This window comes from Sprattus sprattus (genome assembly GCF_963457725.1).
Source record: "Sprattus sprattus genome assembly, chromosome: 1".
Lineage (NCBI taxonomy): Eukaryota > Metazoa > Chordata > Actinopteri > Clupeiformes > Clupeidae > Sprattus > Sprattus sprattus.
Window position 1 is genome coordinate 37,626,125 of NC_137920.1, and position 18,445 is coordinate 37,644,569.

General features: G+C 43.7%; 2 protein-coding genes across 3 annotated transcripts; one reads left to right on the forward strand and one right to left on the reverse strand.

Annotated features, from left to right (window-relative positions):
• Positions 1-10: 10 nt before the first annotated feature.
• LOC308371697 (putative ATP-dependent RNA helicase DDX17) lies at positions 11-11,079 on the reverse strand. Of its 2 annotated transcripts, XM_080846684.1 has the most exons (13): positions 10,716-11,079; positions 10,197-10,353; positions 9,986-10,082; positions 9,759-9,892; positions 9,591-9,656; positions 8,751-8,892; positions 6,664-6,824; positions 6,161-6,333; positions 5,931-6,041; positions 5,567-5,628; positions 5,328-5,387; positions 1,872-2,108; positions 11-1,140 (listed from the first exon to the last, which is right to left on the reverse strand). In XM_080846684.1, the coding sequence occupies exons 1-13, from the start codon at positions 10,769-10,771 to the stop codon at positions 677-679; spliced, it is 1,920 nt and encodes a 639-aa protein (XP_080702810.1). In that variant the 5' UTR covers positions 10,772-11,079; the 3' UTR covers positions 11-676. The 2 variants fall into 2 exon arrangements, with proteins under 2 accessions (XP_080702810.1, XP_080702809.1); XM_080846683.1 differs by having other exon boundaries at positions 9,591-9,892.
• Positions 11,080-14,239: 3,160 nt separating this feature from the next.
• On the forward strand, positions 14,240-17,670 carry ntan1 (N-terminal asparagine amidase). Its single transcript, XM_080837014.1, has 10 exons — positions 14,240-14,433; positions 14,627-14,729; positions 14,823-14,888; positions 14,977-15,085; positions 15,276-15,349; positions 15,469-15,522; positions 15,609-15,662; positions 16,169-16,266; positions 16,485-16,598; positions 17,100-17,670. The coding sequence occupies exons 1-10, from the start codon at positions 14,353-14,355 to the stop codon at positions 17,271-17,273; spliced, it is 927 nt and encodes a 308-aa protein (XP_080693140.1). The 5' UTR covers positions 14,240-14,352; the 3' UTR covers positions 17,274-17,670.
• The last annotated feature ends 775 nt before the right edge of the window (positions 17,671-18,445 follow it).

Consider the following 18,445-nt stretch of genomic DNA (forward strand, 5'->3'; position numbering starts at 1 on the left):
AGACACTGAATGGGTTCAAAGTCTTTATTTAACCCTGTAATTCAGAAGCACAACAGTATAAAAGAAAAAAAAATGCAGGCTTGACAAGTGCAGCTCTGCTTAGACAATATCAAGATTCCAAGCGAATCTCAGGCACTAAAATGGGTCACACACCCTATTCAATCCCAGATTAACGTCATAAAATGATAAAAGACTAAATAAATGGAGAGATCAACCTCACACTACAGACAATGGATGCAGGTGGTTTGATACTGGGAGAGAGAGAAGAAAAAAAACATGATTTTGCCATTTTTTGAGAAATTACAAAAGATCAAGATGTAGCAACTTAATTCACAATATTCAAAAGGATCCACTCCCTCTTTGACTCACAGTTTTCACACAACATGTCTGACCGTCTTAGGTGTTGCTCAGGAGAACAGAACCCACTCTCAAAGGAGAGACACTTAAGCTTCTTTACTGGTCAGCACATTCACACAACACATCCTAATAGTTTAAAGTCTAAAACAGAAGCCTTTACCTCCTCTGGTCCTCCACTGTTTGCCAGAATTATCAAGAAAAAAAGAAATGAGAGTACGCGGTTAGCATGTCCACACATATAAACACTAAGAGGGAGGACGAGGGGAACCTGCTAACTGTGGGAACAGGTTAGGGTGATCTGTCATTAGTTAAGAATTCTTTACTTCCTGGGTGGAGGGGGAGGTGGTGCAAATGGGTAAGGGCCCTGACCTATGAACCCCATCATGGGCTGGGGGAGTGGGGGGAACTGCCGCGCCATGAGGGGCTGGGGCCCAGACCCGCCCTGGGCAGGTGGGGGAGGGGGCTGGCCTAAGGGACCCTGAGGTGGCCCTGAGGGCTCCTGCCCGCCTCCTCCACCTCCACCGGACTGGGAGCCACCCCCCCTGGAGCCGTAACCCTGGAACTGGTCGTTGTAGCCGCTGCCCCGGCCCCTGTAAGATGAGGAAGAGGAGCGGTCGGAGCCGCGGCTACTGCCGCCACCAGAGCGTCCATCACGGCTGAAATTTGAGCTGTTTCCACGGCTGTCCTTAGCGCCGCCGAGCATTCGCCGCTCACATGTATCTTGGAACATCATGTTGGGGTTGTCCGAGTTGGAGAAACTGCTACGGTAGCGCATCCTACCACCTGTGGGAGAAGCACAAGAGGAAACGGTTAGTGGGGGTATTAAAACCTGATAGAATGGACCTAATCACAATGTCCTTCGAAACAAAATCAACCGAAGGGCTCATATTCACACTTGAGGCCTGACCTCTTCCCAAGTCTTCAGCCAACTTTTTCATTTGACCCCCTGGCTGAAGTGAAATCCCATCTCCTAGCCAGTCAGCATTTTCTGCCCCGAACCTCTTAAGACCAATCAGTCCTCTTCACTGAACACTTAAGATCACACCCTGCATCCAACTCACCCCTCCTTTATCTACTTGTCCCAATACTGCAGCCATCCATGATAACACTGGTATTGATGGATTCAATTATTACTCTAAACACTCATTCTGAGCTTTCTGATGTTCTTCTCTTTCACCACTGCAGTAGTGTACAATCCCCAACCACAGCCCTTTTGTAAACCCCACTGCTTCTAAAACACTGTTTGTAAACCCATTATATTAAAGCCAAAACCCAAATGCTCAACCCTGACTCCCTCATCTTTCTTCCCGCGAGTCTGATGCCTAATTTATTCTCCTCCGATTTCACAGAGTCGGACACAGGGAACGCCTCTCCGATTATAACCACTCTCTCCGAGCACCTCGGAGAGGCTGTCGTGCACCTACTAATTTTTCTTACTTCCCGTACGAGAGCCTCTCCTAGGTTTGCTCGGAGAGGGCTCCAAGTAGCATTAATTTAGCTTGAGCCCTCCTCACCTCCACCTCCTCCTCCACGGCCAGAGTCGGCCAGCTGCAGCAGCTTTGGGTTGATGGGCTGGTGTGCCTCCTCCAGCACGCGCACCAGGTCCCGCACCTGACGCAGGTTGCCTGGGGTGAAGAAGGTGTAGGCCGTGCCCTTGTTGGTGCTGCGGGCCGTGCGGCCGATGCGATGCACGTAGTCCTCGGACGAGTTGGGGTAGTCGTAGTTGATGACGAACTTGATGTCCTCCACATCTTCAGGAAGGGAAGGAGGGTGGGGTAAAGGTGAGTGTAAAGGTAAGAGGTGGAACCAAGAGTGGAGGCGAAGAGGTGGCACCGTTTTGAGGGGTACAGAAGAAGAGAGAGAGAAACAGTCAAAGAGGAGACAAAACATTTTGCCCCATGGCAAGGAAGTAAATCAGGTAGTGCGATTTAGCTGTTGCTATGTAGCAAAGTTGTATCAATCTAATATCTAGAGTATAATCACATTGTCCTTTTATCACTGAAACTATTAAGGCTAAATTGGATAGTAAAATCTACTTAGTGAAAATTTTAATAATTCATCTCTGTGGTCAAACCACAAATTACTATAAAAATGATTAACTAAGTCCAAAATTTCTGGCAATACTTACGTGAAAAATGGTTAACGACTTCAAAATACAAGATACATGTAATATCTGGCCAAGTTGAAAATACTCCTACAGAAATGAATCTAGCCCAAAGTATCTTCACTTGAAGAGAACGCAAATTAGTTCAACAATACCCCAAAAAAGGCTGGATGAATCTATCTTGCAGATCAAGACTTTCACATAGACCTTTAACACTCAAAAAACTGATTCCAGCATGATTTTCTGCCAAGGAAAATTTTGCAGAGGCAACTGTGCAACCATTAAAACTTGCCAATGTCCTGGCATTTATGTAAGCAATACATTTAAATAGTTATTTTTCAGATTTGGTCATTGTTCCACACTGTCTCTAAAAAAACTACAGACAGTACAAGCGTTTCAAAAACATACCACAGCTAAAATTACAAGAACTCAGTTGCTGAAGTGAAAATGACAAATATTCATTGTGGATTCGCAACCATTTCCTTTTAGCTACGGGGAGAAAAAAACAAACAAGCCATAAAGTCTGTTTCTCATTACATGGGATATGGGGCTCCCACAATACTGCTGTGACCCAGGACAGAAAATGTCTCCTTTTTTTCTATAAATATGTCTACTTAGCGTGAACTACATTTCTAGGCTTATTCTAATGTGCTACACACGAGGGAGGGAGGGAGGGAGGTAAAGTAGGGAGGGGGCCAGTTCAGTACTTACCCGAGTTTGGGATGCTTTTACACGGGTAGTCACCCCCCCCGCTCTGTGCTGGGTCACGTGGAGGGGCCAAAGATGGAGGAGGGAGGTCCGATCCACATCCCGCCCTTTAAAGAACCTCCCCCTTCACCCTTGGCGAACACCAGCAACTCCGGGCGCGAGCGGAACCGGCACCCCACCAGTTTCCCGTCTCTCGCCAGGTTGCAGGACCTCCACAATCCGGAGCGGACCGGAACCAGCACTCTTAGCCCTCCCTCTCTGTCTGTCTGTCTGTCCGAGGCCTTCGCACACTGGGCTTCTAGACAGACCGTACATGGGTCCTATGGGGCTACTGTGATATATGGTTTTTGTGGTCACCTTCCATATTCTGTAAAAAGTCTTTGGGGGTCTGCACATGGTCTTCCTAACTTCATGTCAACCCTAGTACCCTGTGCAATCATGGACTCTAACATCCAAGTGCAACAATAACCAGTCACCGCCAACAAACTAGGACAGCAGGTCTGAATATCTCTGCTGCTCTGGTATAACTCAAAACCTTTGGGGAGGAACTCGGGAATAGCTTAGACGGCAACCATATTCTAGTCACTAAGCTCTGGGTGGGTGGCAGAGGGACGGGGCAGTCTTGGCACCCAAAATGGTGCCCGGCTGCTCTGCCTGTCGTTTGGGGACGTTCGATAAGCCTGAGGGGGGAGAAAGAACAATGATACAGTCAGGCTGTGGCTTTGTAGAGTCCACAATCCATCACTACCCCCCTCCTCCTCCTCTGTTTTCTGGCCAGCTCCATGACAACAGACCCACTTACAGTTCTGGCCTCTCTCTGACCTTTCAACAGCAATATGAGCCTGTTGCAATGGCTCCTTCTCAAGTAACTGTACATCCAGAGTTTTTTTCCTGCTGGTTAGCTTACTGGCACTTCTACACAAACAGGAATGTTGCTGCTGACTGGAGAGGCTCTAGGCAGAGGGAGCTGAAGGAGACGTGAGAGACACGAGGACCAGAGGCAGGTGAGGAGTGGGACCTCTGACCTCTGATTGGGCCAGCAGTGAGCCCTGAGAGAACCCCATTGGTCAGGTAACAAGATTTTTTTAGGGAAGTAACAAGAAACAGACAGTCCCCTTCCTATGTGGGTTTGGGGGGGAGGGGGGTGGCGTTTTGACTGGGGGTAAAAAAGGAAGGAAGGAGGCCATCACTGGTCATAGAGGCCTGGAGACTCAACATATTGAGATGTTCATATAATGGTAGTGCTGGACATGAATAGCGGGCATGAAAGCATGAATTGCTGTGCGCTGTATGATAAAGCATTGGCTCAAACAGACAGGATAGGAAACAAACAGGAAGGGAGTGTGTGTGTGTGAGTGTGTGTGTGTGAGTGTGTGTGTGTGTGTGTGTGTGTGTGTGTGTGTGTGTGACAAAAAGGACATGTATCAGGGACAGAGAAAGGTAATGGACAAAATATGTATAACTGTGGCTCCCAAAGTGCTCTGCAAGGGAGGATAAGGCATAACAAGGTTCGGGTGTGGAGAGGCCAAGATGGGATCAGAGGTAATGGGAAAGGTGTAAGGGCGATGAACACAGGGGTTCAGTCTCCCCCTGCTGCTGTTACTGGTGCTGTTATTAGCGCTCATAAGATCCTTATCCCCCTCCTAAATATTCCTTCAGTCGGTAGCTTGAGGATGCAAATGTTTTGAAGGGGTTTGGTTTTATTTGAGTGTTGATGTGCTTTGCTGATTAAAATGACCCCCACCTTAAAGTATGCCCACCCCAGTCCCTTTTCCCATGGCCTTGGGTCGAATTATTCTTTATGTCTTGGTACTGCTGCAGATAACCAGGTTCCTTAAACTAGGCCACATACTAAAGAGATGAGTTAACAAGCACATGGGCAGAACATAGATAAAACATGACATGAGTATAAGATGCCACTTTCCTGTCCATTAACTGGAAGTAACAGAGAGAATGTCATATTTAAGATTATTTTGATCATCTGCATAAATATAATGCTATGGTTTACATGTCAATGTAACAGAGTGAAGGTCTTCTGTATATGTTTGTGTGTGTGTGCATTTGCCTAGGAGTGAAAAGGTAAAAGAGAGTAGTGGTAACGTGGGAAGACAGTTAAAGAGATGATGTTAGCACAGCACAGGCACCGCCAAGGACATACCCAGCCCACGAGAGGCCACATCCGTCGCAATGAGGATAGGAGCTTTGCCACTACGGAACTCTGCAAGTGCAACAGAAAAAGAACAGTAAAAATGAAAAGGAGTGGCACAGAGAACAGCTGCTATGCCTAACTTCACTTTCCATAGTAACCCATGTCAGTAGATCATATGCGGATGTATTGGATATAGTGCATTATTGTATCATTGCATCATCTTCTCTTTTATGGACCACATTCCTGACCTGTCAAAACCCAGTCTCTCTCTGGCTGAGTCTTATCTCCATGGATACACATGGCAGGCCACCTGTAGAGAAAACACCTGTAGTGAAAGAGGCCTTTGGGATATGTGTAAGTGTGTGTGTGTGTGTGTGTGTGTGTGTGTGTGTGTGTGTGTGTGTGTGTGTGTGTGTGTGTGTGTGTGTGTGTGTGTGTGTGTGTGTGTGTGTGCGTGTATGAGTGTAAGGGGTTAGGGTTAGTGTGTGTGTGTGTGTGCCTGTATGAGTATGTGTGTGTATGAGTGTAAGGGGTTAGGGTTAGTGTGTGTGTGTGCGTGTATGAGTATGTGTGTGTGTATGAGTGTAAGGGGTAGCCTATATGATAATTCACCCATCCCTCCGCATGCGGCGAGTCAGTTCATCGCAGCGCTTCTTAGTCTCCACAAAGATGATGGTTTTGTTTTCCTTCTCAGCCATTATCTCCTCCATTAGCTGGATCAGCCTTTAGGGGAACAAAGGCAACAGCCAATCCCCTGTCAATGTTAACTCTGTGCCATTTATGACTCATGGTTGCCATGAAGACAATAAAAACGTTATTTGTAAAAAGTTGGACTGCCTCACTTGTTGTCTTTCTCCGTCTCCATGCACACATCCACTATCTGCAGGATGTTGTGGTTGGCGCTCAGCTCCAGGGCGCCCACGTTGATCTGCACGGAGTCCCGGAGGAAGTCCTCCGCCAGCTGACGCACGTCTTTGGGCCACGTGGCACTCCACATCAGAGTCTGTCGGTCCGGCTGAGAACGGGAGAAAGGATGGTGGGTGAAGGAGACATTTTGAAAAGCATGTTCTGGTACTTTGCCCTCGAACACATGTCAACACATTCAGAACTGTGAACTTTGAACTGTGTGATGTCTGCTCAGCCTTTTCTTTCAGTCTTTGTTTTTTTTTCTGATTGTACTTGGATTTGAATGAAGAAATCATTGTTGAAAGGCATTGTTGTTTTCCATGTCTGATATTGATACATGCTAGTCTGCTTCAAAATTCTCAAAAACATATAATTTTTTTCTGAGTGCTAAGATAACACTTTGACCTGTAGCTATAGAAGGCCTTCACTTTCATCTTACACGGATTTGGTCCACGATCTTGCGGATCTGGGGCTCGAAGCCCATGTCCAGCATGCGGTCAGCCTCGTCCAGCACCAGGTACGTGCAGCGCCGCAGGTTGGTCTTCCCGACTTCGAGGAAGTCAATGAGACGACCTGGCGTTGCAATGCAGATCTCCACACCTACAGAACACAGCAGTGCCATGAGTCTGCTGTCATGAGTCTGATGCCATGAGTCTGCTGAATGTTTATGCATGATTTGCACACTAGTCGCTCTATTCACCAGGTACAGCCAAGCATGATGCCTTTGACAAATACTTGTATTAACCAGTTGACCAAATACAAATCAGGAGATCATTATTTTATTGATCATATTGTGATAAGTTGTCTTAAGTTGTGTGATAGCTAACTCTTCAGAGAGCACCTCTTTTCCTAACTTCCTCTCCCTAACCCTTCCTTTTTCTACCTTTCCTTATCCTTCCTCTAATGCTATCTCCTCTAACTAGTACTTACACTTGCACTTACAGTAGTTAGACTCCTGCACTTTTTTATTTCTTATGTAAAATAGTATTTATCGTTACACTAGGTCTCTATTGCTCGTATCTTGATTGTTCTCTCCTTTGTACATCGCATTGGATAAAAGCGTCTGCTACAAGGGCGTAACCATGGTTTAGACATTGGGGGGGTCCACAAAAAAAATGTGTTAAGTGCATTGCCTACTGCCTGAATAAAGGAATTGTGTAATTTCTCCGAGACAGTGTCTGCCCCTCGACTTTGTTTTGGTGAGTTGCTTACTGTTTACTGACCTTAAACACACCTACCAATTACAATTATGCTTTTCCAGTAGTAGCCTACTGTAGCAAATATGATAGCTTCCAATGGAAAAAGACTACATACCCAAAGCATGTTTATGTAAATATTTTAATTAGAACAACTAATGCTGTACTTGAACAAATGACAGACTTTCTCCTTAATGAACATATATACTGCAAGAGGCTGCTCTTTCTTGAGATGAGCTTCAGCTTGCACACCTTGCATCCTACCAGACATATTGGCTACCCCATTGTAGTTTTGACCTTGTTTGTGAAAGTGGGAGATTTAGGCGAATCAAAACATCTTAAGCTACACTAGCTATGTTTTCTCCAGTAGTGGATGTGACCTGATACAGGCCTATGAATTTATCTCTGGGCTGCAAGTTTTTATCAACAAAGCGCAGACAGAAGGACTCTTGCTCAACCCCTGCTGCATCCTGTGTGCCATCAATTATAAGGGAATACATGCGCTGACCTCTTCTTGTTAATATGTGTCAATATGAACTCATGAATATGAACTTGTTCATACAAAGTTGCACAGGCATCCTGAGGGTTTCTACCTTTTTCCATTATAATTTGATATCATTTAATATCATTTTATGTAAATGGAACTATTGAAAGAAGAAGATTCAAGATTTCTGGGGATGTTCTTTTTATAAAGCTAGGACAAAAACTCGCGGAGCTCAAAAGGCATATTGACAACAATAACAAACTCGTTTTATTTGCTTACATGTTTAGCTCGGTATCAAGTTACTTACTGTCTGAAAAAAAATGCGTATGCTTGGCTGCTGGTCTAGTTTTCTCTGCTTTTTAGGAAACCTCAAATCCTCTAACGATGCCAACGCAGAATGACGTGAGGTGGTTTCAAACGAAATCACATGTGTACAATTAGGAGGGGGGATTCACACACTTTAGTTTTTCTAAACAAACGGAAATAAATTGAAAATAAATAAGACATGACAAGAGGCCGATCCATTGCAGGGTTCATAGAAGGAGAACACATAGTTTACTTATTTTCTGCTGTATATTGGGGGGGACAGGTTGGTATTTTCTCAATATTGGGGGGGACACGACCCCGCCAAAGAATGCGTGGTTACTCCCTTGGTCTGCTAAATGACTCAATGTATCGCCACTATATATGCACGTGTGTGTTACTGTGTGTCGTTTGTGCACATAAAAAAAAAGACTGAAGTCAGCCTTGTTTGTTTGTAAAACGATACAAAACATAGACAAGGAATGTCATTTCAACTAAAGAACACATGAGATGTATAAAAGATGTATGGCCATCTCAACTCACCTCTCTCCAGGTCCCGTATCTGTGGCCCTTTGGGGGCCCCTCCGTACACACAGGTGCTCTTGGTGCGGGACGACTTCCCATAGTCATAGGCCACCTGCTGCACCTGCTGGGCCAGCTCTCGAGTGGGAGCCAGGACAAGACACTGGAGCAAGGGCGAGAGAGTGAACCCAGAGGTGCGAGAGAGTGAATCCCAAGGGTGAGAGAGTGGACCCCAAGGCGAGAGAGGGAAAGAGAGAGAGGGAACCCGAGTAACACAAAACAACAAGGAAGTTTCCATACCCATAATCTACAGGGGATTACTCTAAACCAAAGACGTTGACACAGAGAATGGTGGTTCCTTGCATATGTCATTAGATTACAGATTTTAGTGTCAGATTAAGAAGCCATGATGTAAGTGAGATCTAAGAGCTGATCTTGAGATGGCAAATAGCACTTAAAGGCACAGTGTGTAGTTTTTAGTGGCACTTATTGGTAGAAATGGAATACAGTATTCATAATTATGTTTTCATAAATGTACCTGTAACTACGAACCATTGTGTTTTCATTAACTTACAATAAGCCCTTCATATCTACATAGGGAGCGTGTCCTCTTCCAGAGTCTATCATGTTGTGCCGCCATGTTTCTACAATAACCCATAACGGACAAACCAAAACAATGGCTAGAGATAGGGCTTTTCGCATTTTTATGGCATTTGGCGGCCACCATAGGTACTGCACACGCTTATAAAAAGAAGGGGTTCAGCTGGCTTCAATTCAGCAACCTCACCACTAGATGCCACTAAAAGCTACACAATGGACCGTCAGCCGTGACTGAATTTGCACAAGGTAGTTGTAACTCACAATAGGTCCATCGCCTCTCTCCAAATAAGGCTGATGGTTGATGTGTACAATGGCTGGGAGGAGATACTGCAATGCAGAGACAACATGAGATGCATCAATGTCATGAATAGGCCGATGACTCGGAGAAAACCCAACTGACCACTTGTATGAGGAGGATTGACTGCTTACTGCCAGGGTCTTTCCAGATCCCGTCTGGGCAATGCCCACCATGTCTCTGCCACTCAGAGCCAGGGGGAACCCCTGTGCCTGGATAGGAGTGGGCTCCTTGAAGTTGTGGTGCAACAGCACATCTATTACATACTCTAAAACAAAGGACATATAACAGCTTCTGTCAATACGAGGAAGGCTGGGTTAATTGGAGTGTAGTATTGAGGGTGCAATGCTTTATACTCAACGGGGGAACTGGGCCTGATGGAAGTGCATGACGGGTTTGGGGCAGCCAGAGCCTCTGATTGTGATCTCTTTCTTGCGGCGGAACTCTTCCAAATCATACTGAAAATAAAAAACGCACCAAATAAAACCAGAGGCAGTTTAAATTCACGGAACAAGAAGAAATACATTATTTCATTAATTATTCCACAAGTGTATTTCCCATTAGGTTAGCACCTGTGTCATTCGCTGGACCTCCTGGTGTTCGCTATAAAAGTTCTTCTCAAACTTGGGTAGCTCATCCAGGTTCCATTTCTTCTTCCGCAGCCTATCGCCAGGATTGCCAAACTTTGAAGGTGGGGGGCTCCTTCGGCTGCTGGACCCAAAGCGTGGCCTAGTGGAGAGAAGACTACAGTAACGCCCAGTACAACAACTTGTCACGTAGCTAAATCTCTTTAGAACCGCTGTAGATGATATTATTTAGCTTCAACGCTAAATGATTTACTATCGTGAGGTATACTTACCATCTTACCAAAAAAAGCATACTATGATAATAACGTGAATAGTTGGGACAAAACAACTTAATGCAGTACTTAGTTGGTAGTCTACTATTTGAATACGGAGTTGCATCAGGTAGATGTATTCAACGAGAAATCCGCTTACTTTGACTAGCTGAGTTGAATTCTTCAGCGACTCGCCAAACTTTCACTAGTCATCTATTTTACGCACGTTAACTTGGTATCATTTGCTTCTTACCCTCTGTCTCGTCCACGGTCCCTGTCTCTGTCCCCATATGAAGAGCCTCCTCTCATGCTTGGAGTATATTTTGTCTGTGGATATATTTTTGTATTTCTTACTTGAGTAATAGTATTGGTTGAGGAGAAGGAAATTCCTGACGGTGATCGTTCTGGCTAGTTTGCAAAACTTGTAAACTTGCAAACAACTGATCAAGGAATGAGATTATTAGCTGTCTGACTTTTGCATTCTGCAAGCCTTACCTAATGCTATTAATTGAATTGTTACGATAATATTGTTAATCTCGCCCTTTATCGTATATTCTCTTTAATAAGCAAGAACTAGATTAATGTTGTTGAGTTCGAAGATCCACTCCCAGACACTGATCACGTCATTTGAAAATGGAGGAACTGTAGAGGCTGTATCCCTTAACGTTGTGCATTTTGCGTAGCATGTACTCTGCTGTTAAGTGAACAGCGCAGTGAAAATGCAAAACTGTGTTGTGGAATTCACATACTTTCGTGGGCTCAATGTTAGTAACAAAGGTATGTAACCATAATGCCAGTTTAAACATTTGTGTCATATCTGAGTGTAGCGATGTGATATGATCTGGAGTGTGTCATACTAGCAGGAGAGTAGTTTAAGAAACATTTTAAGTAACAAGACCTCGGTATAGCTTTTCAGCCATGCACCTTAAAGGAACGGTCAAGTAACCAATCAAAACAGCGGTGGTGTATCACATGTACGTAAACAGGACGACGAAATAAAGGAGGTATGTTTGTCTTCATTTTACGGTAGTGCGGCCACGATTAGGGACCATGCTGCTATTGGTCAATCTGCGATTTCGACTTCCGGCTCGCAAAAAATATGCGCATTTTCAGCGCTTGCATGTCAAGAAACACAATTACTAGGTTTCACTCGATTCACTCGATAAAATGGTACACAATTAGCATTTTCAGCGCTTGCATGTCAAGAAACACAATTGGTATGTTTCACTCGATAAAATGGTACACAATTAGCAGTTAGGTTTCAGTCGATAAAATAATAAATAAACTTTTTTTCATTTAGGAGACAAACTGCCACACAACTAGTAGGGAAGTTTCAGTCTTGCTTCAGCAGGGAGACGAACCTACAATCTTCTCGTTTCTAGACTGCTTCTAATTACTAAACTGCTTCTCTACCTCCTAGACCACTGTCGGTTGATAGTGAAGGGATTATTTATTTGGTATTTGTGCGGCCCATAAAATTAATTATTATTTATTATTATTAGTTAAGGCACTGGTAATATTGGCATGGCCCATACATACACGTACCAGTTTAGGCAATGTACAGCTAATATTGGCATGGCCCTTACATGTACGGACCAGTTTAGGCACTGTACAGCTAATGTTGGCATGGCCCTTACATGAACGGACCAGTTTAGGCACTGTACAGCTAAAATTGGCATGGCCCTTACATACACGGACCAGTTTAGGCACTGTACAGCTAATATTGGCATGGTCCTTACATACACGGACCAGTTTAGGCACTGTACAGCTAATATTGGCATGGCCCTTACATGTACCGACCAGTTTAGGCACTGTACAGCTAATATTGGCATGGCCCTTACATGTACCGACCAGTTTAGGCACTGTACAGCTAATATTGGCATGGCCCTTACATGAACGGACCAGTTTAAGCACTGTACAGGTAATATTGGCATGGCCCTAGTTAGCAGGTAGATTTCAATCGATAAAATAATAAGTAAGAATCATTCCTTGACATTTACATATTGATTTAGCAGACGCATCAGCAGGGACACTAATTGACACACAAGTAGTAGTGGAGTTTTAGGCGTCGAAGTAGATGCTTCAGCAGGGAGACGAACCTACAATCTTCTCATTACTAGACTGCTTCTTATTACTAAACTGTTTCTCTACCTCCTGGACCACTGTCAGTTGATAGTGACAGAATCATTTATTAGGAATTTGTGACGCCCATAAAATTAATTATTATTTATTATTATTAGTTAAGGCACTGTACAGCTAATATTGGCATGGCCCTTACATGTACGGACTAGTTTAGGCACTGTACAGCTAATATTGGCATGGCCCTTACATACACGGACCAGTTTAGGCACTGTACAGCTAATGTTGGCATGGCCCTTACACGGACCAGTTTAGGCACTGTACAGCTAATATTGGCATGACCCGTACATGTAAGGGCCATGCCAATATTACCTGTACAGTGCCTTAACTGCTCCCTAGATGTAAGGGCCATGCCAATATTACCTGTACAGTGCCTTAACTAATAATACATAATAATTAATTTTATGGGCGTAATAAATACCTAATAAATGATCCTGTCACTATCAATCGACAGTGGTCCAGGAGGTAGAGTAGCAGTTTAGTAATAAGAAGCAGTCTAGTAATGAGAAGATTGTAGGTTCGTCTCCCTGCTGAAGCATCTACTTCGACGCCTAAAACTCCACTACTACTTGTGTGTCAATTAGTGTCCCTGCTGATGCGTCTGCTAAATCAATATGTAAATGTCAAGGAATGATTCTTACTTATTATTTTATCGATTGAAATCTACCTGCTAACTAGGGCCATGCCAATATTACCTGTACAGTGCTTAAACTGGTCCGTTCATGTAAGGGCCATGCCAATATTAGCTGTACAGTGCCTAAACTGGTCGGTACATGTAAGGGCCATGCCAATATTAGCTGTACAGTGCCTAAACTGGTCGGTACATGTAAGGGCCATGCCAATATTAGCTGTACAGTGCCTAAACTGGTCCGTGTATGTAAGGACCATGCCAATATTAGCTGTACAGTGCCTAAACTGGTCCGTGTATGTAAGGGCCATGCCAATTTTAGCTGTACAGTGCCTAAACTGGTCCGTTCATGTAAGGGCCATGCCAACATTAGCTGTACAGTGCCTAAACTGGTCCGTACATGTAAGGGCCATGCCAATATTAGCTGTACATTGCCTAAACTGGTACGTGTATGTATGGGCCATGCCAATATTACCAGTGCCTTAACTAATAATAATAAATAATAATTAATTTTATGGGCCGCACAAATACCAAATAAATAATCCCTTCACTATCAACCGACAGTGGTCTAGGAGGTAGAGAAGCAGTTTAGTAATTAGAAGCAGTCTAGAAACGAGAAGATTGTAGGTTCGTCTCCCTGCTGAAGCAAGACTGAAACTTCCCTACTAGTTGTGTGGCAGTTTGTCTCCTAAATGAAAAAAAGTTTATTTATTATTTTATCGACTGAAACCTAACTGCTAATTGTGTACCATTTTATCGAGTGAAACATACCAATTGTGTTTCTTGACATGCAAGCGCTGAAAATGCTAATTGTGTACCATTTTATCGAGTGAATCGAGTGAAACCTAGTAATTGTGTTTCTTGACATGCAAGCGCTGAAAATGCGCATATTTTTTGCGAGCCGGAAGTCGAAATCGCAGATTGACCAATAGCAGCATGGTCCCTAATCGTGGCCGCACTACCGTAAAATGAAGACAAACATACCTCAATAAAGGCGTAACAACCAGGAAGTGGCATTAGGATGCAAAGGATAGTTTTATCTAAGCTAGTAGTACCTATTTTAGTAAACACTTAGCGGTGTCGAAAAATAATATGAGACAGCTTGGATATAATCTACGAAGACATGCCACTATTCTCACAGAATCGTAAAATTGACCGCGTGAGCACAACAGCAGAGTTATTCAGCAAGCATTCACACTTGCAGGTACAACCATTAGCTCGCTGACGTTTGTGAAGCTAACGTTACGAAAGAAGTTGGTTTATTTGTTAGATAAGGTTCATAGTGATGGCTCTATCAGTTATTTTGGTCGTTACAAAGATTGTGTATGTATATATTCTCGGGGTACATAACTGTTACATTACTATATTGTACCTAAAGCTGTGTTGTAATCCTGTAGGAGAACGCTCGAGTGTTCCGTAGTGAGAAACCGGCTACTATTGACCCGAAGTGCCTGTTATATGTGCAGCAACGGGAGTTTGCAGCCACAACTCCATCAGACCGTGAGTTATACAACCATGTTCCAATAATGTCTGAATTGAATCCAGTTCATCAAAGACAGGCAGATGCAACGAACAATGTGTGTGTGTCCACAGAATCTGTCACCGTCATTGGGTCTGCGGATGCAACCACCTGTCACTTAGTTCTGTTGCGACACACAGGTAAGAAACTACATGAAAACAATAACTTGCACTTTAGAATATAACGCTGACGGATACATTTGTAATCTGCGTTTTTGTTTTAATATAGGGAGTGGAGCCGCATGCCTGGCCCACTGTGATGGGTCAAGAACGTGGTCTGAGGTGCCTCTCATAGTGAAGGCTGTCACCTCCTTAACCGGTGATGTGAAGGATGGCAGGTATTCTACCCGGGCAGTTTGGAGAACTAGCATTAATTATCCCAATTTAATGGCAGAGACTGCAATTCACTATTTAGACACCAACCAAAACTGTATTCTCCAGACTGAAAGTAGATTTTTTTTTTTCTCAAGATTGCCTCCAGTGGCGTTTGCGTGTCCCTGACATTGTGTTATCTCTCTATTGTTTTAGACTTGAGCTTCACCTAGTTGGGGGATTTGATGATGAATCACAAACGTCCCACAAACTCAGCCTTAATCTTTTGGGTGCGTCACCTCTGCTTCTAACAGTCCTTTGATTAGAAAAAAAAACAAGCCAGATTTACTCCTGTCACCTTTGAGTGTCTATACGTGTGTGTTTATGTGAATTTTACTCTTTATCATAGCGGCCTTTCAGAAACAGCAGGAGGAGATACACCTAGAGACATGTTGCATCACAGGTTAGCAGTGTTTCTGCACATTACATTGACCTTCATGTCTTGGTTGTCTCTGGTTCTTAGTCAGTTTCACATGGCATCTCTTTCAGAAATGAATGATGAGGTTGTGGAAGGGGTTCATCGGCCAGTGGTGTATGGAATAGGTATGGCTCTACTTTTCTACCATTAACGCTCAAAAGAAAATGCCAAGCTCGATGCAGGGCCTTGTTGAAATGCCACTGCGCAAAACCGCTCTAGCATTATGCTTATTAGAGAAGATTAAGAAATGCTATTGTTATTTGTGCAAAGTCCAAGGCCCAAAAAAGTAGGTGATGATCTGGCTAAGAAGACGTGGAATGGGAAGGTAGTTAGCTCCTGTAATCCACACATAATCACGGAAATTCCAGTCAGCACTCTGCACAAGGAGAAACAGGAGAGTTTCACCTGAGTATTGTGCTGAAAAATGAATAGCCACGTCCAGCATTAATTCACTTCCCTCGTCTTTCCAGTGTTCTTGAAATGCTCCCTTTGTTTGTCAAAACCAGAAATGTATAAGTAGACAAAAATGTAAGTCATGCTGTGCAGTTTAGTGTTTGCGCTGCGATGCCTTGGTGCAGTCCAGTTTCCTCATGAACTGTGTATCTCACCGCACATCTGGTTCTTTCTGCAGGTGTGAATGTAAAAACAGGGGAGGTGTTCCCAGCCACGTTCCCAACCCGAGGACCAGCAGAGGACCTGCGCTCAGCACGCACCTTTACCGGGGGACAGGTAATCAAGCACCATTTGCCACAGCGCCAGAACTTTAAACACAAGCACAAAACGCCACAGCGCCAGGACTTGAGACACAAGACTAGATGGCTGACCACTCCTGCTGTATCATTACTTGGGTCTTTGGCTTGTTTTGCTTTTTGCATCGTAGGGGCATGAATAGAGGGTAACTACTTGGTTTTGAATTTAATGTTGGTTTGATATGTTGTGGTTTTCAGATGGCTGAGATCTATGACTCAAGCAAAGAGCAAGTGGAAATAGGCTCATGCAAGTGGTCACCCAACAGGGACATTGCCTTCTGGTTGGCGCAGGATGACGATACCATCTTACAGGTAGGAAGAAGACGCAGAAAAAGGTTTTCACTGAAACCTACTGTGGTATCTTTGTGGTGTTCATTTTCTTTTTGTATGTGTCAACACCATTACACAACCAATCCACATGACTCCACATCATAGGAATGTTAACAGACCAGCTAGACATGCAAATGGTTATGGAAAAATAAAAATGAAGTCTTGCTGTAGATTCACACAACGTAGAGATGTTATTTCAAACACTGTGATTGAGTTTACACTTGGTTAATACTAAGTATACTTGATTACACTGTATAGATGCGCGTGTCCGTGTCCACATTGTGTGAAGCTGTGCGGTAGTATACCTGCCCCTTAAGTGGGAATGGCAGTTCATTAAAGATTGCGTTATTGATAATCTTACAGTTGCAGATTTCATATGTGAAAGAAGCCATTTTAGACAGTTGTTTTGTTTGTGGCATTGATCGTTATTTTCCTGCACATGCACATTGAAAAGTTACGGCCTTTATTCTTCTGTCTTGCCAGTACCTGTCTACATCCCCGATGGCTGAGCCTCCACACTTCGTGCAGCACATCAAGTCCACTATCCAGTTCCTCCTGGACCACCCCACCGCAGACAGCCTCTTCCCCGGGGGCCAGCCCCAGATCTTCAAGCGTACAGCACAGGGAGGGTGGGACCGCACTCCTCCGCAGCAGTAGGAGTGTGTCGCCCCCTTTGGAGGAACTATGGAATTCTTATTCACTCCTTAATCCATGGAAATCACTGTGACCCCCACCACCCCCCCAAACGCCTCAGTGGGGACTTCTGATTGGACTTATTGTTTTCGAATGGACAAGCATGGGTCTTTTGAACATGTTCTATTGAATGCATTTCTAAGCTGACCATTGCTCTGAAAGAGTGTGCCCCCTTGGACCATAATGTGCCCGGAAAGGGGCTTCATTTAAAACGCGACTAGAATGACATGCAAAATTCTTCCCTGAGCTCCCCTTTAAAGCCAGTGAAAAGATGGCAAGATTCTTTGTTTTTCAAAATGGGGTTAAAAGAATACAGATCAAAGGATCTTCCTACAAAAATAAACAGATAAAAAAGGAACAATATAGACGTATAATTTGTCTTGATGTTCAAGCCCTCAAGAATATCCAATTCTGGGCTTTTGTCATGTATGTTACACCTACTTGGGCCTTAAGACCAACCAGCATTCTAAATGGAAGTGCTTTGTGTCGACTATATTGTTTCACTTAAACCATTTATGTGAGGCGGAATACAGGAGGACCTGTAAATGATTAATCACCAGATATCCAGATATCCCCGATTCTAAATAGAGAATCCTGGGCATTATGCACCATTAAGTTCATCTGACCTTTATCGGAGGCTAATGATAAGCAACACATTATGTGTACTTTAACAGATACACTTTTTGAGTGCTTGTGCAATACAGTGTGACTGATTACTGCTTTATAGGGTGTCCAATCCATGAGGGCAGTATGGTAATGTAAGCAACTGTACATGAATTCTGTACAATAACTGGATTTCATTTTGTTGACCAGTGCTGAACACTGATGCATGGTTGAAGATTTCAAGTCTCAGTTAAATGGCTGAACTATTTTCACATACAATATAGTGTAGCCAACCAGAAAGAAACTCAAACTCTTCATCTTCAAATGCCTACAAAGGCAGAAAAAAATACATTTAAAGTGAGACCATTCAGATTTACTAAAGAATATCCGGATCAGTTCATCTAGATGTGTCTGTAGTAAATAAATACAACTGAGAATCTGTGTTGGTGGTCTGTGTCGGCCCATGTTTTCTCCATTAACATTTACATGTCTCACTCTCTTCTCTATAGTAACTCTCCTTCACTGCTAATTCA

Bases quoted from the DNA above. Each gene is read 5' to 3' on its own strand.
- ntan1 (XM_080837014.1), top strand. From the start codon at position 14,353: ATGCCACTATTCTCACAGAATCGTAAAATTGACCGCGTGAGCACAACA. The intron at 14,889-14,976 runs GTAAGAAACTAC...GTTTTAATATAG, and splicing joins AGTTCTGTTGCGACACACAG to GGAGTGGAGCCGCATGCCTG. The intron at 15,663-16,168 runs GTATGGCTCTAC...TTCTTTCTGCAG, and splicing joins GCCAGTGGTGTATGGAATAG to GTGTGAATGTAAAAACAGGG.
- LOC308371697 (XM_080846683.1), bottom strand. From the start codon at position 10,771: ATGAGAGGAGGCTCTTCATATGGGGACAGAGACAGGGACCGTGGACGA. The intron at 9,893-9,985 runs GTTGAGTATAAA...CCTTTGTTTTAG, and splicing joins CCATCAGGCCCAGTTCCCCC to AGTATGTAATAGATGTGCTG. The intron at 6,334-6,663 runs GTAAGATGAAAG...TCCCGTTCTCAG, and splicing joins AGATCGTGGACCAAATCCGT to CCGGACCGACAGACTCTGAT.